This window comes from Jaculus jaculus, chromosome 17 (genome assembly GCF_020740685.1).
Source record: "Jaculus jaculus isolate mJacJac1 chromosome 17, mJacJac1.mat.Y.cur, whole genome shotgun sequence".
In the NCBI taxonomy this organism is placed as follows: domain Eukaryota; kingdom Metazoa; phylum Chordata; class Mammalia; order Rodentia; family Dipodidae; genus Jaculus; species Jaculus jaculus.
Window position 1 is genome coordinate 3,001,041 of NC_059118.1, and position 26,346 is coordinate 3,027,386.

Consider the following 26,346-nt stretch of genomic DNA (forward strand, 5'->3'; position numbering starts at 1 on the left):
CGCAAGTGCCCAAACACAAATGAATACATATGCACACATACCACATATACACACACATGCAAAAATCAAATAAAAAAAGGAAGCAAGAGTTGAGCACCAGCTTTCATCTCTCTCTACTTCCTGACTGCGGGCATCATGTGACCAGCTGCCTCCGGCTCCTGCCACTGTGCCTTCCTGGCTGGTACATATGCTCACACACAGCAAAAAGAAGCCCCTCTGTGGAGCCCCCTGTCACTGCAAAGAGCAAAGTAACTCATGCATGGTCTCCATGTCCAGCCAGAGCCACAGGCACTGGGCTCCCTCAGCCCAGAGAGGTTTCTGGTTAATGTTCTATCAAAGACAGACACAGATGATTGTGCACCCAAAGCAGTGAGGGGCTCCTGGCTGAGGACCCCACGTACTTGCAGAGACCGGTCCCCCAGGGCTCATCCCCATGCTGGGACTGGGGTAGCATGTCCCTAATTTGCTGCCAGCTACTGGAGGCTGCCCCCCACCAGGCTCTGCACTTCAATATGCCCTGAACGGGAGAGAGTTGATGCCATCCTCTGCCACCTCCAGGCTGAAGTGCAGTTCCTGCCAGGCTGTGGGGTGACCCAGCTGGGCTTTCTGCTGCTCTGGGTGCTCCCGCTTGGGTGTGATTCTCATGAAAGCCCCATCTGAACCCTGTTGGGGGATCCAGAGGACGGGCCTCAGGAGATGCATGGAGAGGAAGGAGGTTCCAGGTGGGCAGACCCTAGGGTGCGATGGGGCGCCGAGGCCCATCTCACCTCATCTAGACTCGAGGCCTTGTCATCCAGGCCACAGGCGACGGGGTAGGGGCCGGGCTCCAGCGAGGACCAGCCCTCTTCCGTGCAGCTACGGCTGATGTTGCGGCCTGGGAATGGAGGAGAGGGGCTGAGGACCTTTGGGCATGGCAGACTCAAAGCAGCAAGTCCTATGACTCCACTTTACAAAGCAGAATTGGGCTCTATTTGGGGCACAAATTTAGAGGCAGGAGGACTCTTGTTCATGCCCTCAGATACTACTTGTCCACCCAGGGGGCACAGACTGTTAAATGATCCCACAAAGGCAAAGGAGCCACCTGTAAGCCCATCAAAGTAAATGAGAGCACACAGCACTTGACCATATAAAAACCATATCAGAGCTGGGGAGATTGCTCAGTGTTAAAGGTGCTTCCCTGTGAAGCCTTCAGGTTCCAGTTCAATTCCCCAGTACCCATGTACAGCCAGATACACAAAATATCACATGTGTTTGGAGTTTGTATGGAGTGGCACGAGGCTCTTGTGCACCCCTATGCTTTTCTTACTCCAGTAAATGAAAAAAAAGAAGAAGAAAAAACTGGTTGTGGCACACACCTTTAATCCCAGCACTCAGGAGGCTGAGGTAGGATGGCTGTGAGTTCGAGGCCAGCCTGAGACTACATATTGAATTCCAAGTCATCCTGAAATAGAGCAAGACCCATGATATTTCCCTCCCCTCCCCCATTTCCCCTTCACAACTCTCCTTTCCATCATATCCCCTCCCTCTCTCCATTAGTCTCTCTTTTAATTTGATGTTACCATCTTTTTCTCCTATTGTGAGGGTCTTGTGAAGGTATTGCTAGGCACTGCAAGGTTGTGAAGGCCAATTTCTGTCTGGGCAGCTGCATTGTAAGCAGTGGTGCCCTTCCTTTGGCTCTTACATTCTTTCCTACATAAGTCTCTAGCAGGTGGACTCTACTGAAGGAGTTGTGTCACCAGAGGCAGACCTTGGAGTGGAGTCCAGCCCTGAGGTGTGCTCTGAGCCAGCCTGAACCCTTGCTATTCTCTTTCTCTGTGCTGTGGATGTGTGATGAAGTGAGCCAGCTTCCTCCACCATGACGGAGCTTCCCCTGGAAACTGTGAGTCTGAAATAAACTCTTTCCTCCCACAGGCTGCTTCTGGTCAGGTGTTTGTGCCAGCAACGAGATGAGGAGGTAGCTGCAGCACTTTGTGATGTGTAATGTGTTTCTGAGGACTAATTGATGTTTGTAAGTAAGATTGCCCTCAGCCAGGGTGGTGGTGCACGCCTTTAATCCCAGCACTGGGGAGGCAAAGGTAGGAGGATTGCCACAAATTTGAGGCCACCCTGAGACTAAATAGTGAATTCCAGGTCAGCCTGTGTCACAGTGAGATCCTACCTCACGCCCCCCCAAGAAAAGATGGGACTCAAAGAACTTGTGTCTGCCAATGGCTAGCTATTGAGGGAAAGTGGACGGAACCATTTGGCAAATAACTGTGAAGCTAAAATAGCTTCTTAATTTAATATCACTGAACAAATTCTGATGTTGTGAAAGGCACTAAAATGCCCACCTACGTTTCTGCATAGTGCACTACTGATGGGGGCATGGGAGGCAGGGGTGCCGCTGAGGCTCCTGGGCAACCTTCTCTCCCTCAGAACAAAGGGAAGGGCTGAGCAGGCAGCAATTAAATCAGAGAAATGACCCGTCCCCAGCCCAAGACTCCCTCAGCACCAGTACCAGGATGCCACCCTCAGTGCCATGGTCATCACCACAGCTACTGCAATTGTAACGTCAGCACTATCACCAGCACCAATGCCACTGCCAACAGCGCCGCTACCATTGGCTTCATGGCAACAAATTCTTAAAAATATTTATTTATAAGAGAGAGAAAATGGACATGCCAGGACCTCTTGCCACTGCAAAGAGAGAGTGGTGCCATGTACCACTTTGTGCATCTGGTTTTACATGGGTACTGGTGACTTGAACCTGTGCAAGTAGGCTTTGCAAACAAGGACCTTTAACCACTGAGCTATTTCCCCAGCATCCTCCTTGAGTTTTTATTTATTTATTTATTTTTGGTTTTTTGAGGTAGAGTCTCACTGTAGTCCAGGCTGACCTGGAATTCGCTATGTGGTCTCAGGGTGACCTTAAACTCATGGCGATCCTCCTACCTCTGCTTCTCGAGCGCTGGGATTAAAGGTGTGTGGTACCTTGCCTGGCTGAGGTTTTTTTTTTTTTTTTTTTTCGTGGTCGGGTCTCACTCTCTAGCTCAGGCTGATCTGGAATTCACTATGTAGTCTCAGGGTGGCCTTGAACTCATGGTGATCCTCCTACCTCTGCCTCCCGAATGCTGGGATTAAAGGCATGCACCATCATGCCCAGCCTCCTTGAGTTTTTTAAATTTGTGTGCATACGTACATGTGCTCGTGCGTGGTTGCACATGAGTGTGTAGGTGCACATGTGTGCGCATATGTGGAGGTCAGAGGACAATCTCAGGTGTCCTCCTCAGGAATATCACCCACCTTTTCTGGAGTCACGGCCTGTCACTGGCCTGGAGCTCACTAATTAGGCAAGACTGGCTGGCCAAGGAGCACCAGGGATCCTTCTGTTTCCACCTCCCCAGCACTGCAGTTACAGGTGCACACGGCCACGCTGGCATTTTTACATGGGTTCTGCAGATCAAACTGCTTGTGAAGCAAGCACTTAACCACTGATCTATCTCCCTGGCCTCTTCCTTGATTTTTCTCTTCTGTAAGCTTTCTTCAACTTTCCCCGTGGAACCAAGTCTCTTTGGGGGGCATACCTTCCTCGCTCTTGTTACCCTCAAGAGGCAGGAGTTGGGGCAAGTTTTATCCCTGGAACTTAAGTCCAGTTGCTTACACCCTCCTCATCTACTTTCCTAGAAAGCTCTTTCCTCTGTTTTTAGTTGCTAGCCACAGACTCCTCTTCCTTCTCATCATCCTCAGAACTACAGCCACAGATTATAGTCATGCAGACTTCCCTGAGCAAGGGCCTCTGGCCTTTTGATGTCGGGGACTAATGTCTTCCTTCACATTCAGGAGAGGTCAGCTGTGTCTCAGGAAGAGCTACCTTGTTTTGTCTGCACAATGGTCCCTGATACAGCCTACTGAGATTTGTAGCCTTGGCGTGAGCCAGAGGCTTCAGTCTGGGTTCCTAGGTAGATGGGCTGCCTTGACCCATTCCAGCAGGGGCAGAAGGAAGCTCTGGCCATGGAGGGATGCAGCTAGCAGGTGCTTCCGGGGATGGGAGGAAAGGCCAGCTTCTAGCCACCGAGTGTGCTCACTGGGGGACATGCTGGAGGCTGTCCTGACACCTGAATGCCCAGGGACAATCTGCCTCCTTTGGAGGGCAGCCGGATCTGGTCTTTACCATGGTCACAACCTGCAGGATGAGAGTCAGCCTAGCCACCTGAAAGAGGTCACTTAGCACACCTCTTGTCCTCATTTTACAAGGAAGAAAACTGGGGCCTGAGGAGGGAAAGACCACCTGGCAGGAGATGGCCAGGAATCTTTCTGCTCCCCAGGAATCCAAATCTTGGTGCTCCTCATCACCCCTCCCCATGTACCATGCTCCTCTTCCCCCCCAGCTGATGAGACCTAGATGTAGGGAAGGCATGGCTGGGTCCTCTCTTCTCCTGGCTCACCCCCATGCCCATCCTCTGTTATCTATCTCTCCCGCCTCACAACCAAGGCTCCCCACTTGCAGTTCCTTCTCTCAGAACTCAGTGCTCTCCATCACGAACCCAAACCTGCCTTTACCCACAGCCTGCCTGAGAGAAGCCCTGTGGCTTCTTGCTGGTCCTGGGACACAACTCCTCCTGAGGCAAGGCCACCTCTCTCCCCTATTTCTGCTGGTAGACCTTCCTCACCCCGGAGCCTCAGACCAGCAAGGCCTCATCCGTTGGTAAACACCTGCCTATGGCATCCCACTTTCCTCTTCCTCCTTCCCAGCACCTCTGACCATTTATGAGACATTTGTTTGTTGACTTCCCTAAACAGAAACTGTGGCTCCCCGAGGGCAGGAAGGGGGCAACCACACAGGCCTCACCCAGCTGCTGGGCAGCCTGGTATGACAGTAGGTGCTTTTGTGCTTTATCCACTTGTAAATTTGACTGAATTTTTTTTGAGGCAAGCCCAACAAACTGGCCTTTTTTTTTTTTTTTTTTGGTTTTTCGAGGTAGGGTCTCACTCTGGTCCAAGCTGACCTGGAATTAATTCTGTCATCTCAGGGTGGCCTTGAACTCATGGCAATCCTCCTACCTCTGCCTCCCGAGTGCTAGGATTAAAGACGTGCGCCACCACGCCCGGCTAAACTGGCCTTTTTTTTTAATGTGAGAGAGCAAGACTGGGGAGGGCAGGGAAGAAAGAGAGAGAGAATTGGTGTGCCAGGGCCTCCAGCCACTGTAATCAAACTCCAGATGCGTGTGTCACCTAGTGCACATGTGAGACCTTGCACACTTGTGTCACCTTGTGCCTGGCTTACGTGGGTCCTGGAGAGTCGAACATGGGTCCTTAGGTTTCACAGGCTTAAGGTTTCACCTTAACCACTGAACCATCTTTCCAGCCCCCATGACTGAATTTCTGAGTGCATTAGAAGCTCTAAAAGGGCTCCTCCTAAGGGGTTCCTTTTCCCTATCTGTCTCTCCAGTGGACATTCATTTAAGTAGAGCATGACAAGGTGTAAGCTGTGTGTCAGTTTCCCAGGACTCCAAAGGTCATCTGCTCCAGGGCATGAAAGACTGAGTCACAACTAAGACCACAGGAGGGAACATGGGAGCCATAACTTAATCAGACCTGTCAGTCAATCAGTTATCAATTGTTGAGCAAATATTTAGTGAGCCCTTTCCATATGCTTATCTTTATATGAAGAGCTAATCAAATTCCACTATTCCTCCAAAGACCTGCTGCCACTGACTCCTCTACCAGGGTGCCCCTCCACAGCTTTTTCTAGTCCCTTGGACAATCTTCCCATCTCTTTGATGTAAACTTCTCCTTCCCCCTCCAGACAGCCCAACTTGCTGCACATGCCCCAGATCACTCCCTTCAGCCCAAGGCTCTTACCATGAATTGGGGAGAAGAGCTGGAAGATGAGGGGGCAGGCCAGGACCACCACGTGGCCCCGAGGGGTGGCTGGCCAGCAGGTGAGGTTATCCCACATCTTGCTGCAGCCTATGAATGAAGGCAGAGGACAGATGTCACCAGATGGTCACAGTGACCACTCTTCCTCCCTCAGCCAGGCTCACCCCAGAGGAGCTCCCAAGCATCTGTCAGTGTGGAGACCTCGCCTACCCAGGCTATCAGAGTCCTGTAATGATGAGGAAAAGAGAAAAGTCTTCCCTTTGTAAAGGATGGAGGCTGAGATGCTGTGAAAACTGGTCAGGGCCTGGAGAAATGGCTTAGCTGTTAAGGCGCTTGCCTGTGAAGCCTAAGGACCCAGGTTTGACTCCCCAGAACCCACATAAGCCAGATGCACATGGTAGCACATGCATCTGGAGTTCCTTTGCAGTAGCTAGAGACCCTGATGTACCCATTTTCTCCCTCCCTCCCTCTGTCTCTCATAAATAAATAAATAAATGAAAAATTTAAAAACTGGTAGAATTTTTTTTCTGTTGTGATAAGGGGTACACCTCACCTGGCCTTCATGTTTTTTTTTTTGAGGTAGGGTCTCACTCTGGTCCAGGCTGACCTGGAATTAACTCTGTCATCTCAGGGTGGCCTTGAACTCATGGCAATCCTCCTACCTCTGCCTCCCAAGTGCTGGGATTAAAGGCGTGCGCCACCACACCCGGCTTTCATAGATTTTTTTTTAAGAATATCATGTAGCCCAACTTAGCCTTGAATTTTCTGTAGCCAAGGATGACCTTGAATTCCTGATCCTCTTGTGACCACCTCTCAAGTACTTGGTTTATAGGCGTGCTCCGTCATGTTTGTTTATGTGGTGCTGGGGATCGAACCCAGGGTCTTGTGAATGCCAGGCAGGCTCTCCACCAAATGAACCGTACCCCAGCCCTCACCTAATTTGATAGACAGGTACCAAAAGTGCTGGACGAGTGGCCTAGCTAGTCCTGCCCAGCGCTGAACTGACATTCATTCTGGACTTTCAGAAGAGCTACTGTGCACTTGTATAGGTGGCAACTCTCGAATGACCATAGCGGAGACTAATACCTGATGCAAGGCCTCACCTCTGTGGACTTGTCTGGGAATACAGGCACCACGTAAAGGGAGAAGAGCTTGGACTTTGTTTTTCTTTTTTTTTTTTTCTGAACTTGAGTGAGAGTTATTCAAAGTTTGGGAAGGTCATGTCACTGACACAGTGCTGCCTATTATAACTGAGCCCGTGACAAGGACACCACGCACATCAATCAGTATTTATAACTCCCTCGTTCCCAGCGCCTGTGCCTACAGGCGCACCCTTCAGACCAGCGCTCTTATCTCTTCCTGCGATCACGCCTCAGTGTGCTCTCGGCATTCGCTCATTCGATCGTAAACCACTCTCCTTGTTTTCCTTCCGCAGAACATCATACATATTTCTGACAGCACAATGAGTGGCCTTCTTTTTTTATGATTTGTAAGAAAACAGACATTTAGATTTCAAAATTTATATCACCAAATTACCAGCTGCAGTTTTAAGCAATTCAACAACGCTGTTCAAGTCTGCTTTCCTGACACAAACAAGGCTATTATTCCACCTCCAAAGAGTAAGTCTTGTCCCAAGAGAGTCCATTAGAAACCATCATTGTTTAAAACACGAGTTTGTGAGTTCTGAATTGCGTTTTATGATAGTAAAGGCGGTATTAGAAAATGCTTGTTGGGAGAAGGAGATGTTAGGTACAATGGGGTGACAAACATATTGGGGACAGTTAGTTCTTCACATGACTTCCAAAGCTGCACTAAAGACCTCAGCTCAGTTGGATTGTTAATGGTGGTGGGGGCACAGCACGATCTGTGGGTATGAAGCTACTGGCATTCAGGGCATGGTTGGTGAGCCGGTCTGGGGGTGTCTCCAGGGATCTGCTTCGCTAAGCAGATACACAGACTATGATTCTACCTCTTCAGGAGCTGGGTGCCCCTGGGAGATCAGAACCCCTCCAGACCCCTCCCCCGATGGAACCTTAATTGTCTCTGCAATGCTGCCAGCCTCCGAGACTTGCTCAGGAAACCCAACCCCAGAGCCAAAGTCAGCGCCAGCTGGGCCAAGCCCAGCCCAACCCAGGTCCGAAGGTTCCTGAGTTCCCAAGAAGGGGGCCTGGGAAGAGGGGTGGAGGGATGTCCTCACTTGGGGAAGAGCCTCAGGACTCTCAGTTGGACTAGGGTGACAGCCAGTGAGCAGTAAGGGTGGCAGCAGTGGGATCTAACGGAGCCGCAGTGGCTAGATGGCCACAGCTTAAGGCTGAGGAGCACACCTGGGGCCTGGCCATAGGGCGCAGCCTCCCTTCCTGTGCACACTGTCCGCTTTAGTACGTTCCCCGTCCCCCGCCCCGCAGTCTATCCCGAGGGGTTGTGGCCTTTCTCTAGCTGCTGGTCCCTCTTCTGTTCCTGTTTACTTATTTATTTTTATTTATTTGTTAGAGAAAGAGAGAGGGAGAGAGACAGAATGGGGCATGCCAGGGCCTCTAGCCACTGCAAACGAACTCCAGATGCATGTGCCACCATGTGCATCCGGCTTATGTGGGACCTGGAGAATCAAACCTGGGTCCTTAGGCTTTGCAGGCATGTACCTTAACTGCTAAGCCAGCTCTCCAGCCCTTATGTGGGTTGTTTATTTTTGAGACAGAGTCTCATGTAGCCCAGGTTGGCCATGAGCTGTTATATAGCTGAGGATGACCTTGAACTTCTTGTCTTCCTGCCCTCACCTCCTGAGAATACAAACACATGCCACCATGCCAGGTATACTCAGTGATGGGGATTGAACCCAGGGCTCTGTGCATGCTCAGCAAACATTCTACCACCTGCATCCCCAGCCCTTCCCTCTGTTCAGGGACATGCCCTCAAGCCGGGCATAAGATATTTATATTTTAATATCATCATCAAACTCTAGCTTTGGAATGTTCCAGCACTGCTCTAACCTCTAAATGAATAGCTGATATATCCTGTCCACTTCAAAGATGCAGAAACAGGCAGCATGATGAGGCATGACCCAAGGTCACACTGCCGGTGAGCCTTTGTGCCAATACACATGGTCCTCTCTTGGTCTGAAGGGCTCCGCGCTGTCTCTGGGAATTTGGCAGCTGATGGTCTTTGCACACCCTTGCCAACAGTGCTGGGCACACCCTGTTTTGAAGACCATTGTGTCTGGGTCCCCATCAGATCGTGGGCTCTTGGAAGTCTTCCGCTGCCAGCCTGGGCTGGGGAGCCAGTGGGGGGCTGTGTTTCCAGTCCCGAGCACAGCTTCACCAGAGGTGGGACAGAAGAGAGGGGAACTGGGCTCTCCCTCAGGAGGGCTGCTCTTGGCCTCAAGGAGTCTCAGCACACAAAGGCTGCGCTGTGAACAGGTGCGAGGCGCAGGTCAGCAAGCAGGGCCGGGGAATAGAGGCCTCTGTGTGGGAGGAGGCAGGGCAGCGCTTTGCAGGAAGCACCTCAGGGCTGGTTTGCTGGGGCAACAAGTTTAGGAAGCCACAGAGGAGTGACAGCCATGAAAATGCTTGGAAGAGAGAATGGCCTGGGAGATTTCCCTATGTGCCTCTGGGAGCTGAGCCTCCAATAAGAAAGCCCAACCCAGAGCCTAGGGTGAGGCGTGGCAAGGCAGGGAAGCTTTTGGGGCCTTCCTGCATCATTTTATATGTGTGCATATGCTTACATGTGCACGTGCATGTGGAGGACAAAGGACAACCTTGGGTGTCATTCCTTCAGCACTGCTCATCTTTTTTGACAGGGCCTCTCATTGGCATGGAACAAGTAAAACTACACTGGCTGGCCAGCAAGCCCCAGGATTCTTCCTGCCTCTAGGATCTAGCAGTACAATTCCAAACATGCTCCCTCCATGTCTGGCCTTTCTTCTTCGTTTTAAAACACGGGCTCTGGGGGTCAAACTTAAATATGTTGAGTCATTTCATAGAATTTCCTGCACATAAACACACACACACACACCAGACCTAGGCAAACAGGCACAGAGAGATACAGCAGAGATAGACACATCCGGGCAGAGCATGACATTCACACTGGTACATTCACAAGAAGACACTCAGAGATACAGCACACCAGGGCATATCCCGGCTTAAACAGGCACATGCCTCCGACTCAGACACATCCAGTCAGGTGAGAAACGGACTCCAAGGGCCAGATGCGCCCCTGGACAGACATGGGACGAGAGCGCCCACCTGTGCATACATGAACATCCACACAACTCCAGTGAGAGGCACAGCGGGCCCACAGTGTGCAGACCAGTGCCTGCCCACCTCCGGATTCCAGGCTGCCTGCCGAGTGACTGGGTGTTGGCACTCAAGAGGCACTGGGTGCCAGCAGTGACCTCATTGGGATCACGAGGGTACCTGCCCCAGGACTGGAGAGGAGCTGCAGTGGGTCCTGCCCACGGTCCTGTGGCCTGCTGAGGCTGGTGTGAGGCCTGGCATAGGCTATGACAGGACACATAGGCAGGTTCAGTCACTTCCTGACCCAGGCCTCAATTCCAGGGACCCAGATGCTGGGGGCCATCCTGCCTGAACACCTGGGAAGCAGCAAGGCCCAGACATGAGGCTCTGTCAGTAGCCGCACTCATGAGTACACAGGGCCAGGGCACCGGGGCAAAGGAAGAGCTGGGACTGGTTATGTAACTCAGCCTGGAGTGGTGTAAGGAGCCGGGAGCCAGCAAGGTGCTCCCTGCTCCCAAGTGAGGCTGTTGCGTGACTGCCGGCCCCGCCTCGAGAGGCGACCGGGCGGAGGCGCAGAGCGGCCAACCGCCCTGCTACTGCCACCTGCCATGCCAAACTCTCCCCCCTCAGTGAGACTTGAGCCTGGCACTGCCCCTCCCCCAGGCCGTTGGCTTTCACCCTCCCCAAACCTTTCCAGGCCCTCTGTTTCCCCAGAACTGCCACCCTTCCCAATCTGCTCTAGCTAGATACAGAGCCAAGTGGAAAGTGCTGTCGCGTCTTGATGGTCTGCCACCGCAGCCCCGGACCCTCTCTTTCCACTGTTGGGCTGTGGCTCTCCCAGATCACAGAGGAGCAGGGGGGCCTTTATGTGTTTGGCCTCCAGGGCTGACCACCACTTTCTGGGCTGCCGAGGGTGAGTTGGGAAGGAGGGGAGAGGACAGAGTGTGTCTGTGTTGTACCAGGGTCCATGTCTGCCTATATGAGCCTACGGGCCTCCATCTGCCCATGTGGGCTAGGGCCCCCATGTCTGTCTGGGTAGGCCTAGGGGCCCCTGTTGGCCCATGTGGGTCTGGATGACTGGGTGTGCACAGGGACTATCTCTAGTAGCCCTCTGGGAGTCATGGCAACAGAGTATTGGGTTGGGAAGAAAGAGCTGAGCCTTAGTCCCTTTCTTGAGGTTAATATTGCAGACATATCCAGACTTGCATAGTCTTGTTCTGAACTGTCAAGACTGATTTGAATTTGCATGTGGTCCTTGGAGGACAGTCTGTGGCATCTTATGGCTGAATACCCCAGCTCTTCCTCCCAGATGCAAACAGTGCAATGGTCTAATCTCACTCACAATGTGGCTTTCTGGGGCCACTTCTCTTCTCAATCCAACTAGGGGGCTGAGAAAGTTGACTTCCCTTTGGGAGAAGCTGAGGTTCATGAAATCATCTAGAGTGTGTACCACATACTATCCTGGGCCTCCCATCCCAGGCTGGCCAAAAGCCACAGGCATCAGCTCTGCTTTTCCTGGGCCATCAAAAGCAGAGTTTGCTCTGTGCACTTTGTAGAACCCTAGTTTAGAATGCTATTCCCAGATGGAGGGCCAGAGCTCCTTAGACCTGGCATGGTGTGAGGAGATAACTCACACCCAGTAGCTCTCTGGTGTGATTACTGCCTCACAGTACTCACGCAACCGATGTAGAAGGCATGTGCTTGGACTTGGGCTCATGACATAAGGGGACATGGGGCATGTATGGTCCTGTGAGGCCTCACCTATGGTCTCATTCTCCAGCTGGACCTCCTCCAGACACTGCTGGTGCTGCACCTCAATCATCTGCAGGTAGTCACACTCCTGCTGTGGCCTGGCCGCCCGGCCGCCCTGGAGAGAGACAGGGAGGGGCTGTCAGCACCATCCACACACTCCAGGAGACGGGCTCAAGCAGGGCCAGCCCAGACTGAACCCCTATTCCAACTTATCTGAGCCCCAGTTCCAACCCATCAACATCCCCCATCCTAGCTCCACAATCCTAGTACCAAACTGATTCCCAGCCCAGCCTCACGTCTGCCCGTAGGGCTCCCCTGGCCTTTAAGCATCAAAAAGCATGGCACTCTGTTGATCCAAGTTATTCAGCCTACCGAGGAACGTACATCCAGGTATTGAGCTCTTCACTGCCATCAAGAGAGAGGGGTCCAGCCTGAGGCAGACCTGTTCGGTCCCTTCGACCCCAACAGCACGCTCATTCCAGTAAGGCTCATTGTCCGTCAGTGGGGTCCAAGCCCATAAGTACCTAGCACCATGGCTGTTCTAGCCCAGGTCCTAGGGAGGTCTCTACAGTGAACATGGGTCCCACCTTGGGCCATGAAACTTGGCAACCAGCTAGGATACACACATGAGCTGGTAAGTCTGTCTCAAAGTAGCACGGGTCTGTTGCAGAGGATGGACTAGCAGACTGCTCAAAGAGAAGACAGGAGAGGGCTAGGAAGATGGCCCAGTGGGTAAGAGTATTTGCTGTGCAAGCAAGTGGACTTGAGTTTCAGAACCCAAGTGAAAAAGCCAGGTGTGGCCTCATACTCCTGTCACCCCAGCTAAGGTGGGGGGGCAAGAGATAAGAGGATGGCTTTGGCTCCATAGTCAGGCCAGTCTATCCAAAAAACAGTGAGCTACAGGTTCAGTGAGAGATCCTGTCCTGAAGAAGTAAGGTGGAAGAGCAACAGGGGACACGCGATGGCCTTGGCATGTGTGCACGGGTGTACAAACCTGCACACACGTACACTAGAAAGGGGAAAAAGGAAACAAAAAGTGATGTGAGTTGGGCGTGCATGCCTTTAATCCCAGCACTCGGGAGGCAGAGGTAGGAGAAGGCCAGCCAGAGACTACATAGTGAATTCCAGATCAGCCTGGACTAGAGTGAGACCCTACCTTAAAAAAAGAAAGAAAGAAAGAAAGAGAGAGAGAGAGAGAGAGGGAGGAGGCTGGAGAGATGGCTTAGTGGTTAAAGCGCTTGCCTGAGAAAAGTAAGGACCCAGGTTCAATTCTCCAGTACCCACATAAACCAGATGCACAAGGTGGCTCATGTGTCTGGACTTGGTTTGCAGTGGCTAGAGGCCCTGGTGTGCCCATTCTGTCTCTCTCTCTGCCTCTCTCAAATTAAAAAAAAAAAAAAAAATTTCTTTAAAGAAGAAAAGAAGAAAGTGAACGCTTTATGCCCATGTTTCCTTTTTCCACTCAACTGAAACGCTCGTGGCAATGTGGCTTAAGGGGTGGATGGCCAGCTCTTTAGGTATGCAGAGAAGGAGATCCTAGAGATGACTTCTAAAACAAGAAGCTGAGGACTGGCCACCCAGACTGCACACCACTGGCCTATCTTGCTTGGCTGGGAGCACCAGTCTCCCCAGACACTTTCCCAGCCCCAAGCCCACCGGCACCAGGCTTCCTTCTGCTATCTAGCCCCTTCCAAGCGTTGCAGAATCCTGCCGTTCTTGAGAGCCGGATGGCCATGGTGGGCACCTGCTTCTCTGTGCTTTCCTCTACCCCGGACTCTGCAGCTGGGAAGCTCTTCCTTCCCTTCTCCTGGTGAACTGTCTTCCAGGGGACTGACGTGTGACCAAGTTTTAAGGCAATCACAGCATTCCCAGCCTCGGTACCTGGCACACGTCCCGAGCCAGAAGGCTCCTACTCCTGGGACTTTGGATTAAACTACGAGGCTAGTGGTTTTGTGTCTCTCTGCTGGTTTGGAAACCTCAGAGGACCAAGGGGCTGGAGCTTCCCTGGCAATCTTGTTGACAAACAGAACACAGTGATGAAGGTCTCACAGCTGAAGGCAGAAGAAAGAACTGGAAGCAACACAGATCTTCCAGACACGGTCAGAGCCCCTGAAGGCAGCTCGCCTGAAACCAACCCTTCTTCCCACAGTGTAAGCCAATAGCCTTGTTTATGGCATAAGCTAGTTGACTTTCCCATCCTTGCAATCTGCTGTCCAGTCATGGGTTCTGAGGAGAGAACAACAGATGCCCTCATTTCTGGAGCCCTCTTAAGCCAGGGTGATGGCCATGCAGGTTGCTAAGAGATAGTCTTTTCTCACTGTGTGTGTGTGTGTGTACACATGCAGAATAACCTCAAATGTTATTCCTCAAGCACTATCCACTTCTTTTTGAAGCAGGGTCTCTCACAGGCCTGGAACTCATCATTAGACTGGCTGCTCAGCAAGCCTCAGAGATACTCTGCCTCCCCAGCACTGAGGTTATAAGTGCATACTGTCTTTTTACGTGGGCTCTGCATATGAAATTTGGGTCCTCTTGCTTGCATGGCAAAGCACTTTAACCACTGAGCCATCTCTCCAACCCCAGAGACTCCTCTTTGCATTATCATGTGGACCTAGGTTCCTAACTTAAGTCTGCCATTGTCTGATGGAAGAATGCTGGTCAGTCGATGTCATCCAACTGTTCCCCAGTAGCACAGTATGAGCAATTTAGGGAGGAAGAAGGGAGAGAGGTATGGGGACAGGAGCCCCTCAGGGTAACCTAGGGTCCTGAGTGCCTCTCAGTTACAGCTATGGTGTCTAGAACAATTTAGTTCAGTGACTGGTCCCATCTGGAGAAGGGCAGAGGGAACAGAGACACAGAGAGGGACCTGAGGTCACCCATCAAGCCTCATTCCTAGATGCGACCTGCACTAATCTGCAGAGCATCCATCTATTGCCATAGCCTTGCCTTTGGCCATCTGGTCAACCATGGCCCTTTTGAGGACAAAGCCAGGGCAGTTCCCTCTATCTAACGCTTATCACTGAGGAATTCAGGCAGACTTTGGACTTCCTCTCTCACTTGTTTCCTTTTTCTAAACATCCTCTTACCCTTCTGGCTTCCAGGCACACACAGAGAAGGGAAGTTCCCTGGCCAAACACAGACAAGCCCACAATCCCTGACAGGCTCCAGGGTGGGATGCTGCTGGAGGGCGGGGCAGCTAAACCAGTGATTTACAGATAGGAGGAGTTCCATGGTGAGATGCTGCTGGAGGGTGGGTTTTGGACAGCATGGGTCACAGGAGCTCTTGAAGGATGTGAACAATCAGACAGAGGTAGAGGCAGTACCCCAGGGTGTGCACAGGTAGGAAGACCCAAAAATGCCCACCACATTCAAGGTTACAAGAAGCCTGGTGTGGCTACAGCAAGAAGTTCTGGGGATACCTATTGACAAGTCAGAAGATGAAGGGATGAGTTTTAGAACTTTCAATGGCAGTTTGAAGTGAGAGGACTTTGGGGACTTATGGGCTATGAGAGATCCTCAAAAATGTGGACCAGGAGAATAAGGGTGGGGGGGGAGACACAATTTTTCAAGGACTTGTCCAGTTGCAGGTGGTGGGCGTGGTGGGACACACCTATAATCCCAGCACTGGGAAGGTGCAGACAACACACCGTCTGGGACTGGGAGATGGCTCATGAGGATCCAAGTTCCGAGTCCCCAGTGCCCATGTAAAAGCCGTGTTCAGTGGTACACAGCTGTCATCCCATGCTGAGGAGTGAAGGGGGCGAGGAGAATCCCTAAGGCTTGCTGGCTAGCCAGTCTAGTTAAATTGATGACCTTCGAGTTCAGTAAGAGACTGTCTCAAAGAAAAGATGGAGAGTGACTGAGGAAGGCCTCAAATCAACCTCTGACCTCCACATGCATGTGTACCCATACACATATGAACACACATATGCACATGCATGCATCCCACATGCACATATACATGCAAAAACATCTCTCTCAAGTATTGGGACAGCATTTGGTGTGCCATAGTCCTTCTGCAAGAAGTAGCATCTTGGTGAGGTGGCAAAGCCTCGTAAAGACCCCAGGTTCTGGAATCAGACTGTCTGCCACTTCTTGGCTGGGTGATCTTGGACAATTTACCCATGCATAACTGTACAGTGTGGGCAACGGCAGTAACCAACTTCTAAGATCGTGTTGAGGGTCACATGTAAAGGACATTGGCCTCTCAGTAGGAGACTGCTCAAAGGGGCCAGCAGTTATTGTCAGAACTCTGGCCCAGCCCCCATGCCAGGCTAGCCCTGCCCCAGCCTCAATGCCTTGTTGATACCCCGGAAGTCTGAATGCCCAATAAGCAGCAGCCACAACCCTCCCCCACCACAGGAGGGGTCTTGAGTCTATTCCCTTCACCCCACTAGTGCATTGGCTCCCTCTTCACTCCCCTGCCTTTTTACATCCCTTTATCAGGAGTTCAAAGCCTCCTTGCTCTGTAGTTCCATATTTTGCAAACTAGTTTCTCCTAAGGCTTGAGGAAGTCTGGCTATTACGAGGGACAAAAGTGGGAAGATTCTCTCTCTCTCTCTCTCTGTGTGTGTGTGTGTGTGTGTGTTGGAGGTGCAGTGAGAAAGAAGGGGAGAAACAGAGATACAGCTTTGTACTTGAGTGTAGAAAAGAGTTGTCCAGGGCTGGAGAGATGGCTTAGTGGTTAAGGTGCTTTCCTCCAAAGCCAAAAGGACACAGGTTTGATTCTCCAGTGCCCACATAAAGAAGATGCACAAAGTGGCACATGCATCTGGAGTTTGTTTGCAGTGGTTAGAGGCCCTGGAATGCCCATGTTTTCTCTCTCTCAAATAAGCAAACAAAAAAAAGTTAAAAATTTTTTTTAGATTAAAAAAAAAGAGCTTTCCAGAACTCAGAGTAGTGCTGTCACAGGGACCCTTATAACCGCAGTGTCTGAGCAGAGAGGTCCTCCTTGCCCTATCTTCTTGGAAGCCTCATGGAAGGGCCATGAAGACTTTTAGACTTCATAGCCTGCTGCAACACACCCCAAGAACCTCGGGCAGACTGCTTTACAGGACCTGGTTTTAAAGCCCAGGGTCTGTGGGTGACACTGGCATTGGGGACACCTGTACAGGGCTGAACACTGGCATAAGGAGCCCAAGACTGTGAGTCCACGAGAGGTAGATGCCTGCTGGTGACCTCCTCCCCCTCCTCCTGGGAGCTGCCATGCAGGAAGAACTTGTTTTGAAGGTAGCTAGGAGGAGGCACACTTCCTGAGAGACGGGAATCTTCATATCTCGAGCTGCACAAGAAAGGATGCCGGTAAGGCTGCCCCTGCCTGGGGAATCCTGCCTGGTGCTGCTGTGCCACCCAGCCCTCACCCCACATGCTCACCTGCTGTCTGTTCCCATCAGACACAGACAAGATCTACAGGAAGATCAACCCCCAGAAGTCACCACTCACTTTATGCTTAGTAAATGTGGCTGGAGGAAATTTGATTCTTAGATATGGTGGAGACCAGCAGTGAAATTTTGTTAGGTATGAGGATAGCCTCATAGTTGCAGAGGACATGTTCACTAATTTTAGTGATGAATCTTGAAATATGGGGTAAAAGGTCATGTCTATAATTGACTTCAGCATACTTTAGCCAAGACAAGCAAATGATGAGAATACTAATTGTTGACAAATGTCAAATCTAGAAAGTGGGTATTTAAATGTTCACTATATTATTCTCATTTGTTTTTTTTTTTGATGGCAGGGGGGTGGGCAGGGAATCAAGGTAGGGTCTGGCTCTAGTTCAAGCTGACCAGGAACTCACTCTGTAATCCCAGGCTGGCCCTGAACTCACATTTAATCCTGCTACTTCAACATCCCCAGTTCTGGAATTAAAGGCATGTGCCACCATGCTCAGATTCTTGGTTTTTTTTAAAAATATTTTTGTTCATTTTTATTTATTTATTTGAGAGCGACAGAGAGAGAAAGAGGCAGAGAGAGAGAGAGAATGAGCGCGCCAGGGCTCCAGCCACTGCAAATGAATTCCAGATGTGTGTCCCCCTTGTGCATCTGGCTAATGTGGGTCCTCAGGAATCAAGCCTCGAACCAGGGTCTGTAGGCTTCACAGGCAAGCGCTTAACTGCTAAGCCATCTCTCTAGCCCTCTTGGTTGTTTTTTTTAAATTTTTTGTTTATTTTTATTTATTTATTTATTTATTTATTTGAGAGCAAGAGAGAGAGCAACAGGCAGATAGATAGAGAAAATGGGTGCACCAGGGCCTCCGGCCACTGCAAATGAACTCCAGATGCGTGCGCCCCCTTGCGCATCTGGCTAACGTGGGTCCTGGGGAATACAGTCTCGAACCGGGGTCCTTAGGCTTCACAGGCAAGCGCTTAACTGCTGCACCATCTCTCCAGCTCTCTTGGTTGTTTTTTTTAAAATATTTTTGTTTATTTATTTGAGAGAGGGAGTGGGGAATACAATTGTGCCAGGTCCTCTTGTCACTACAAATCAACTCCAGATGTGTGTGCCACCTTGTGCATCTCACTTTATATGGGGAACTGGGGCATCGAACCCCAGCCATCAGGCTTTACAAGCAAGTGTCTTTAACCACGGAGCCATCTCTTCAGCCTCTCTTGGTTTTGAGACAGGGTCTCACTCTGAAGTGCTAAGAGTACAGTTACTACTAACAGCCTCATACCACTGGTTTATACATTTGAGAATTTTTGTAATAAAGGTAAGAAGAAATTCCCAATGTGGTAGAGAGAGTAAACTTTCTTCTTCAGAAGTATTTCTAAGGTGTGTGAGAGTTTATTTGTGTGGAAACCTTCGCGGGTGCAATGGTAATCTTCTTGGATTGGGAAACCAGATGAGAAGGTAGTGTCTGAGAGGTTGAACAGAAGAGGCCAGGCGAAAAGGACAGGGCTTCCTTTAGTTGTCCTGCTCTGTTCCTCTCCCATGGCCCTAGGGGCCACAGCACAGGTCAGCAATGGCAGGAGGGTGCTAGGCTAGAGGCCCTTTGCTGGTGTGACACAGGTTAGCCTGACACCAAGGCCACTTACACTGCAAGATGTCCCGTTGCCCCACTGTCCAGCTCGCTCTTTGAGGACTCATCACCTATCTGGGACCTGAATCCTCACCCCCTTGAGGATATTCCACGAGGGCATCTCACCCAACCCTGCCTCTCTGGCTGGATAAAGGCCCAAGCTGGGGACCAAGGGGCAAGAATGACCTGTCACACAAGTCACACAGCACATCACCAGCTTTTCTTCCTTCAGTGTGCCCTGCCCGGGTGCCTACCTAGTCCTGTTTCACTGAGACCTGTGGTGGGGGGGAGCTCAGGGGAGGATTAGACCCAAGCAGGAGCAGGGCAGGTTCCAGCTCAGCTGTCTCCTCACAGTGGGACAAGGGCTCTCCTGTCCTGAAATGAAGCAGCCAGGGTCTTTCCAGAGAGATATATGCGATTCCCCAAGTTATCTGGCCATGGCTATGAGGTGAGGCCGGGACCAGAGCTCATGTGTGTGCATGTGCGCGTGTGTTCATGTGTACCAGTGTGGATGTGCATGTGCTACAGCACGTGTGTGGAGGTCAGAGGACAACCTCAGGTGTCTGCCTGTCTTTCCTTCCACCTTGTTTGAGGCAAGACTTCTTGTTCACTGCTGTGTATGCCAGGCTCGGTGTCCCATGATCTCCTGGACAACTCCCTGTCCTTACCTCCCCTCTCACCACAGGCATGCTGGGGTTACAGATGCTCACTCTGCAACATCCAGCTTTACGTGGGTTCCGGGGCCTGAACTTGAGTACTCAACACATGGGCACTGAGCCATTTTCCCAGCCAGGGACCAGGGCTCTTTCTTGCTCAGTGGAGGCTGGGTCTCATGATGGGACAGTGGAAGCTTCTAGAAAGAGCTCCCTCTTCCAGAATGGTCCTCGATGGCCTTGGGCAGGCCTGAGATTATTTATTCTTCTGCTCCAGAAGGCAGCCTGGCCCAGTGGCTGCATGTTTCCCAAACTCGCAGAGCGACTTGCTGAGGCCAGGGGGCCTGGGCAGCCAGTGGACAGTCCCTGGGGACAGAGGCTGGGAGTGGGTGGGAAGGCAGGATGCCTCTGGGAAGGTGATGCCTCCAGGAACAGGAGCCCTCCATCTGCCTGGGAGAGCAGTCAGACTCCAGTCTCCCTCTGTGTACCAAACTCTCTAGATTCTGTGGGGAGCTTGGGGCTCCCTCCACCTTCTGGGGCCAGGCCAGCCAAAGCTGTCACAGGGTGTGAGGTGGAAGATTAGCCCATGTGATCAAACACTTCCAGCACTGTCCCAGAAGCCACATTGGAAGCTAGGTTTGAAGGCCTTGTAGAGCCTTCCTAGGCTATATGTGACAACAGCCTCTGTCCCCTGCAGTGCCCTGTACCCTCTAGGCTTTTTCCTTCTGAGTCTTTAGGTGTGTTGTGCTCCACCAGCCAGGGAATCTCCCTGAGGTAGGACCTGGAACTGCCTGTCTTCAATGCACCACTACCAGCCTGGCACTGGGTATCTGCCCACTGCTGTCCAGGGGGCAGGGGTAGCGGAAGGCCTGGCGGGTAGCCTTGGGGCACACTTCCTCCTCTGATACATTGGCAGTTTTCTTATTTTCTTTTTTTAATTTTTTTTTTTTTTTTTTTTTTTGCTTCCCTGTTCAGAGATTTCCCTTCCCAGGCTGAGGCAGGGCCTCATAAACGGAGTGATAAGGTTCTAGGCTTTCAACATGAACTTTGCAGTTGCCTACAAATTTTATAACTCTGATAACATGTTCCTCCAAGTCTGGCTGGCACAGGAGTGCCGGGTGTCCGTTCCACGAGGGAACAAGTGTGGAGGGAGAGGCAGACTGGGGTTTGCACCCAATTCTTTCCCTGGTCTTGTGGAGCCATCCCTGCACGGAGTCGTGAGGAACATGACCCTGTGTGAGGAGTAGAACAGCTCAGGCTGGGAGGGGAGCAGGCTGAAAGATGGGGTGGAGGAGGAAGGTACGCAATCAGAGAAGGCTGTCTGCAGGAGAAGCCAGAGTTAGCTGGGAATGAATAAGACAGGAGGAAAGGTATTGGGGAGCCAGGCTTGGGTACTGTGGGGAGGTGGAGTGCACAAGTGGTCTGGTCCCTCTGGGCTCAGACGCCTGTAGGAATGGAGAAATGGGGTCCCAAATTCTTTGGCTCATCCAAAAAACCAGGGTACCTGGGATTCTGGGTTAGAAGAACCAGAGGGCTGGTGAGGTGGCCCAGAGGCTCCACAGCCAAAGTACAGTGAAGCCGTGCGTGGTGGAATCCCAGCACTCGGGAGGCAGAAGCAGGAGGATTGCCATGAGTTCGAGGCCACCCTGAGACTCCATGGTGAATTCCAGGTCAGCCTGGGCTAGAGTGAGACCCTACCTGGAAAAACCAAAGTACAGTGAAGCTCGGGGTCTGAGGAGGCGGGGCAGCACTTGCTCCCTCCCGGAGGACTGCTCCTGGGGGGCGGAGGGGGTAAGCTGCCAGTGACCAGGGTGTGTGAGACACTGGCTAGTTGGAAACAGACCTCCCTGCCCTGGAAAGGCGGTGATAAGAGAGTTGACCACTGGACAGAACCAACTAGGTGGCTAAGCGTCCGGCCCTCCTCCAGCCAGCACCCTGGAGCTACCTGCAGCCCTGGAACCCACTGACATTTTAGGCCCTTGTTTAAGCAGCAAGTCCAGAATCTCTGAGGCCTTGGGCAGGAGGAGGAAACAGCCTCTGTCCAGGTCGGACTCTGTCCAGGTGGGGACAGGTTTAGCCTTTCTCTAGGCTTCACTTGGCCCTTCTGTTCAACGGGTTTGAGTAAACTCTGGAGTCCCCACTCTCAGAGGAGATGCGTCCTGCGGCCTTTGTGGGCCATCCGCAGGCACAGGTGCAAGCCCCCACACAGGGCACGCGGGAGCACACAGGTAACACATACCCGCGTCAGGAGGAAGAATGAGGTCGCTGCCTTCCCCACCCGCATGCCCAGGGTCCCACCACCATTTACTTTGGGCTCCAGTACTTTCCTGTGCTCCTCCGAAGCAGGGCGCAGGGAAAAAGAGATCCTCAAGCCACCTCCCCAGACCCTATTGCTGAGACGTCATCCCACAAGTACACACAATGCCCTGGGACTCCTCTGGAACCCCCTCGCGGTCTTCCTTCCCACCCACAGTCTACCAGATCTCCCATCTCTCTGCACCCCCCGCTCTCCCTCCTCCCACGCGCCCCCACTCTCTTCCTCCAAAGCTGCCCGGGATCGTGCTAGGAGGGTCTGGGCACTCCCGAGTATCTACCGCCCCCGCCACATCCCCACCACGCCAAGGATGTAAATTCCGATCCCAGGACGGAGGGAGAACGCGAGAAGCCCACCCGGTGGCCTGTACGCGGACAGATGGCCCGGGCTCGGCTGGGCCGTCCCCCCGCTGCACCCCCATGCGGGGTTGGACACTCACCGCGGGGCCGAGGGCGCAGGCGAGGGCTCCTGCCAGCACGCACAGCCAGCGGGCGGGCGGCGGGCGCATGGTGAGCCCCGAGCCCGCGGCGGGCGGCCGGGCGCGGGTCCTGGCTTGGCGGCTGGGCCCCTGGGCGCGGGATGGCCCGAAGCCTGGCAGAGTGGCGCGGGCCGGCGTCCTGCGCGGCGCTAAGAGCAGCAGCTCCGGGGGGCCGGGGGCGGGCCGCGGGGCTAGCCAATGACGAAGGACGGGGCGGGGCCTCCGCGCAGGTAGGGGCGGAGCTTGGGCGCCCCTTGGGGACCAGGGTGTCCCCCGCGCTCTTGCACGCTGGGCGCGTGGAGTTCTTCCAGAGCCTCTGGCTGCTCGGCTGCGGGTACTCCATCCCTCCCGGCTCGGCCCACGACGTTCCCTTAGGCCCCAGGGCGGGTCGCTCCTGCCGTCCAGGGTCCCAGCCGCCTCCTCGGGGGCGGGATCCCCTCCTGCGGACTCCCCGTTTCCCGCCTCTGCGCCTCCCTCCGAGACACTCCCCCGGGGGTGGGGGGAACGCACCAACGCGGTTCCTGGACGGAAAGAGTCCCTTCTTGTCCCCGGCGGTGGGTTCAGGGCTGGCGGTGGCCAGGGTTTGCGCCCAAGCCAGCTGAGCGCCCCGACCCTTCACATCACCACCCGCGGGTGGGGGGCAGCTGGGTGTGTGTCGCCCGGGGCCCCTGCCCAGGGACGCTGCACGGATGCTCCAGCGCCCTCGCGCGGGGACTGTCCGGGCTCGGCCCAGAGACTCGTTCTCCTCCCGCGGTCCTGGCTTTACCGCCGGAGAGCCCGAAGTCCTGAGGGGGCCAAGACCCGGCCTGCGTCTCCAAGGTCAGGCGACCCGGCCCCTGTGTATCAGGGCTCCGAGGGTCCTTCGTCTCTAGTGTAGCAGAGGATCCCTTGGGCATGACATCTCCGGGAACAGGCACGGTTGGCCGCCTGGTCCTCTTTTCCAGGGCTCAGAGCGGGCACCCGGAGTGGTGGTGGCGTAAGCGGGGATCTACGGGATGGAAGGAGGGTGGAGCTCGATGCAGAGGCGCACAGTATTGCGTGTCCCCCTCGAGAAGTGGGGCATGCGGGCACTGACGGAGGTAGGGCCCCACGCGCTCACTGACCAGCAGGTGCGCGGGGTCCCCCCTTACCTCCGCCCCGGACTCACAGGGGCTTCTCATCCTACAGCGCGGGAAAGTAGGGCTGTGGGCGTGGCCTTGAGGTCAGTTTAGGAAAAGCCTGGAAGGGACTTGCGTCCTGGCCCTCCGTACCTGCTCGCTTGGGGGTACTTTCTGCTCCCCTTCCTGCCGCTTCTCCTTTCCACCCTTCCACCTCCCTCATTCCTGCTTTCTCCCCTCCAATCCCGGCTCCTTTTTAAGTCCCTGGCCGCGAGCCAGATCCCGTGCGGTGCCCTTCTCACGGAGGATGAGGCTGGGGAGCTGCCGCTCGCCCTGCAGTCTGTCTCCGTTCAGAGAACAGCGGGCTAGCTGGGGCCCAGGCCCGTTTCCACACTTGGGGCCCGCTCTGTCTTTCGGGGCTTTGGACCCAACCCCTAAGTCAGCCAAGTGTCCTTAGCTATCAGGACTCCGGGAGCCACTGTTAGCTCAAGAATCCGGGGACTTGCCTCTCCTTGGGACCCTGGGCACTCTTCCTCTCATGCCTCAGTTCCCCAGCAGGACAGTGGAATCATATTCTTATTCTGGGGAAACCTCTCCGCTGGCGTGGTGTCCCAGGGGCCCTCGGTGTGAGCAGAAAATGTTTGGCTCTAACCCCACGTCGCCTAGCCACGCTGCCATACACATGCCGCTACAGGCCTGTAAGCGGGCATGGTGGTGCGTGCTTGTGACCTCAGCATTTGAGAAGCTGAGGCAGGAGGATTTGTGTGAGTTTGAGGACACTTAGGTCAGCCAGGGCCACATAGCAAGAGTCTGCAATGCTTCACCTCCCTGGTCTGTTGAAGTTCTACTCTCTCTGTGGATGGGGATCTTGGAGACTCGCCAGGCCTCTCTTTGAAAGGTGTGTTGAGAGGATGGGAACAGGGGTTAGAGGGAGTCGGTCCCCACTTTGCCCTGTGACTCTTACTAGATTGCTGGGCAGGGTGAGGGAAGAGGGAGAGGCCAGAAATGGGAATAGCTGCCCTGTGCACACCCATCTTTCCTTATTTGGAAGCTGGAGGGTTGGTGCCAAGCAAGAGCCTGAGAGGGGTGGGCAGGTCCCCTGCAAGTGCTGCCACCCTTCTGGGAAGGAGAAGGTGACTTGGAGAAGTCTTCTGGCAGATTTCTCTGCTGTGGAAATCACTCTTATGCTTTCCATATTGTTCCCCTGAGGGACTCTCCCTCCCTTAACCATCAAAGGACAAGGCACACTCAGCAGTGAAAGAAGCAGTGAAAAAAAAAAAAAAAAAAAACAGTGGCAGCAAAATCCCAAAGCATTCACCCAGGCGGGATTGACTCAACTCATTGTCCCCAAATGTCCTGTGTTCTGAGAAACTAGGGGACCAACCATGGGCTCGCTCCTGGAGAGTCCTGTGGAATTTGATGAGGTCATTTGCCCACCTACGTGATGGACCAGGCTTCTGGGTGAGGACTAACGTCACAAGCAGAGGTGGGGCAGAGGGGATACCCAGGGCCATGGGAGTAGCTTCCAGAGGTGGGGGGAGTTACCTGAGGTGGTAACAGCTACCTGAGGAAGTAGGAAGAGCTACCTGAGATAGTGAGGGGAGCTACCTGACGTGGTAGGGCAAGCTACCTGAGGTAATGAGACCATCTGTCTGAGACAGTGGGAACAGTCACTTGGACTTCTCAACCTTTTTCAAACCCTGAGCTCCTGTGAAGTCTGTCTTTACCTGACTAGCCCAGGCTGGGGAGGGGTCCCTCAGGCACCCCTGCTCTCTGTCCCCCAAGCCATGTTTTTCACGAGTCTTCCGGGAAGGGCTGTGCTGATCCATTCCTGGATCCCTGGAACCTGTCCTCAGGCTTTGGCTCAAGCCCCCACCTTCCTTGTGGTTGCCAGCATCACAGGGCCACAGCGGATGCAGGAGGAGGAGAGACAGGAGGGCGGCAGTCACTTGCCGTCCCCCGTGACAACAGGCTCAGCACAAGAGAGTCTGCAGTTACTCATCCGGAGCCTGCCTGGCTTCCTGCCTGCTGTGTCCCTGCCGGTGCCACCCTCGCCTCCTGCAGCCACCTCTGCAAGTTCTTCATTCACTGCGTTGGGCTCTGGCGCAGGGAGTCGATAGTGGGGAGGTTCTTTGGTGGAGTGGGAAAGGTGGCATGTCAAGTGCCCTTGTCCTGCACAGTAGGGGCCAAGTGAAGGCCAGGGGTGGACAGCCCCACCGCAGCGCCAGCACTCCGGGATTCAGGCAAACTTTGATTCGCCTGGGATCCTGAGAGAAAAGGACTAACACCGATAGTACGTCTCCATGGAGGGGGCTGCCAGCTGCTCTCTGCTCCCCAGGGTGCTCCTTCTTCTCGGGACAGTCCTTCCCGAGTGCAGGTGCATCTCAACTGTGCATCCATGCTGTGGCTTGGTGAAGGGAAGGGAAAGCCGGAGCAGAGTAAAGAAATAGTCAGCCAGGCATAGTGTGGCTCATGCTTTGAAACCCCAGCATGTGGAAAGCTAAGGTAGAAGAAAATCACCTTGAGTTTGGAGGCTAGCCTGGTCTGGAGTGAGACTCTGCCTCAAAATACCTCTCCCCTCCCACAAAAAAGAAGCAATATTCCTTGTATGTCTTGTGAATATTCACTCACTCATTCATTGTTCATGTATGACCCCTGCCCTCTCCAGCCTGTGAGCCTCGGCAGTTGACTGTGATGTAGACGTGGGCTGGCCCTTCAGGGAAACCTAGTGTTGCTTGGACGGAGGGCAAGGGGCATCTTATGGTGGTACCGCAGCTCCACCTAGAAAGAGAACAAAGCTGACAGAGTGCAGAGGGTGGAGACCTGCCCTGACTGATGGGTGTGGAAGTGAAGGCTGGGGCCAGTCCTGAGATGGCCACTCTTGGTCCTGAGGGCGGGGGCTTAGCGCTCTGAGGGAGAGGGTGGTGCCACTGCTAAGCGTCATTT

General features: G+C 53.3%; 1 protein-coding gene across 2 annotated transcripts in view; it reads right to left on the reverse strand.

Moving 5' to 3' along the window:
* The window catches only part of Vipr1 (vasoactive intestinal peptide receptor 1), a 34,691-nt gene extending 12,403 nt beyond the window's left edge, over positions 1 to 22,288 (reverse strand). Inside the window, exons 1-4 of one of the 2 annotated variants that reach the window (XM_004662117.2) lie at positions 22,265 to 22,288; positions 11,850 to 11,955; positions 5,842 to 5,949; positions 768 to 874 (exon numbers count right to left, since the gene is read on the reverse strand). In XM_004662117.2, coding sequence (XP_004662174.2) covers positions 768 to 874; positions 5,842 to 5,949; positions 11,850 to 11,910 — 276 coding nt within the window. In that variant the 5' untranslated portion in view covers positions 11,911 to 11,955; positions 22,265 to 22,288. The remainder of the gene's footprint in view (positions 1 to 767; positions 875 to 5,841; positions 5,950 to 11,849; positions 11,956 to 22,264) is intronic. The other variant, XM_004662118.2, reaches the window with a different exon arrangement.
* Positions 22,289 to 26,346: the final 4,058 nt, after the last annotated feature.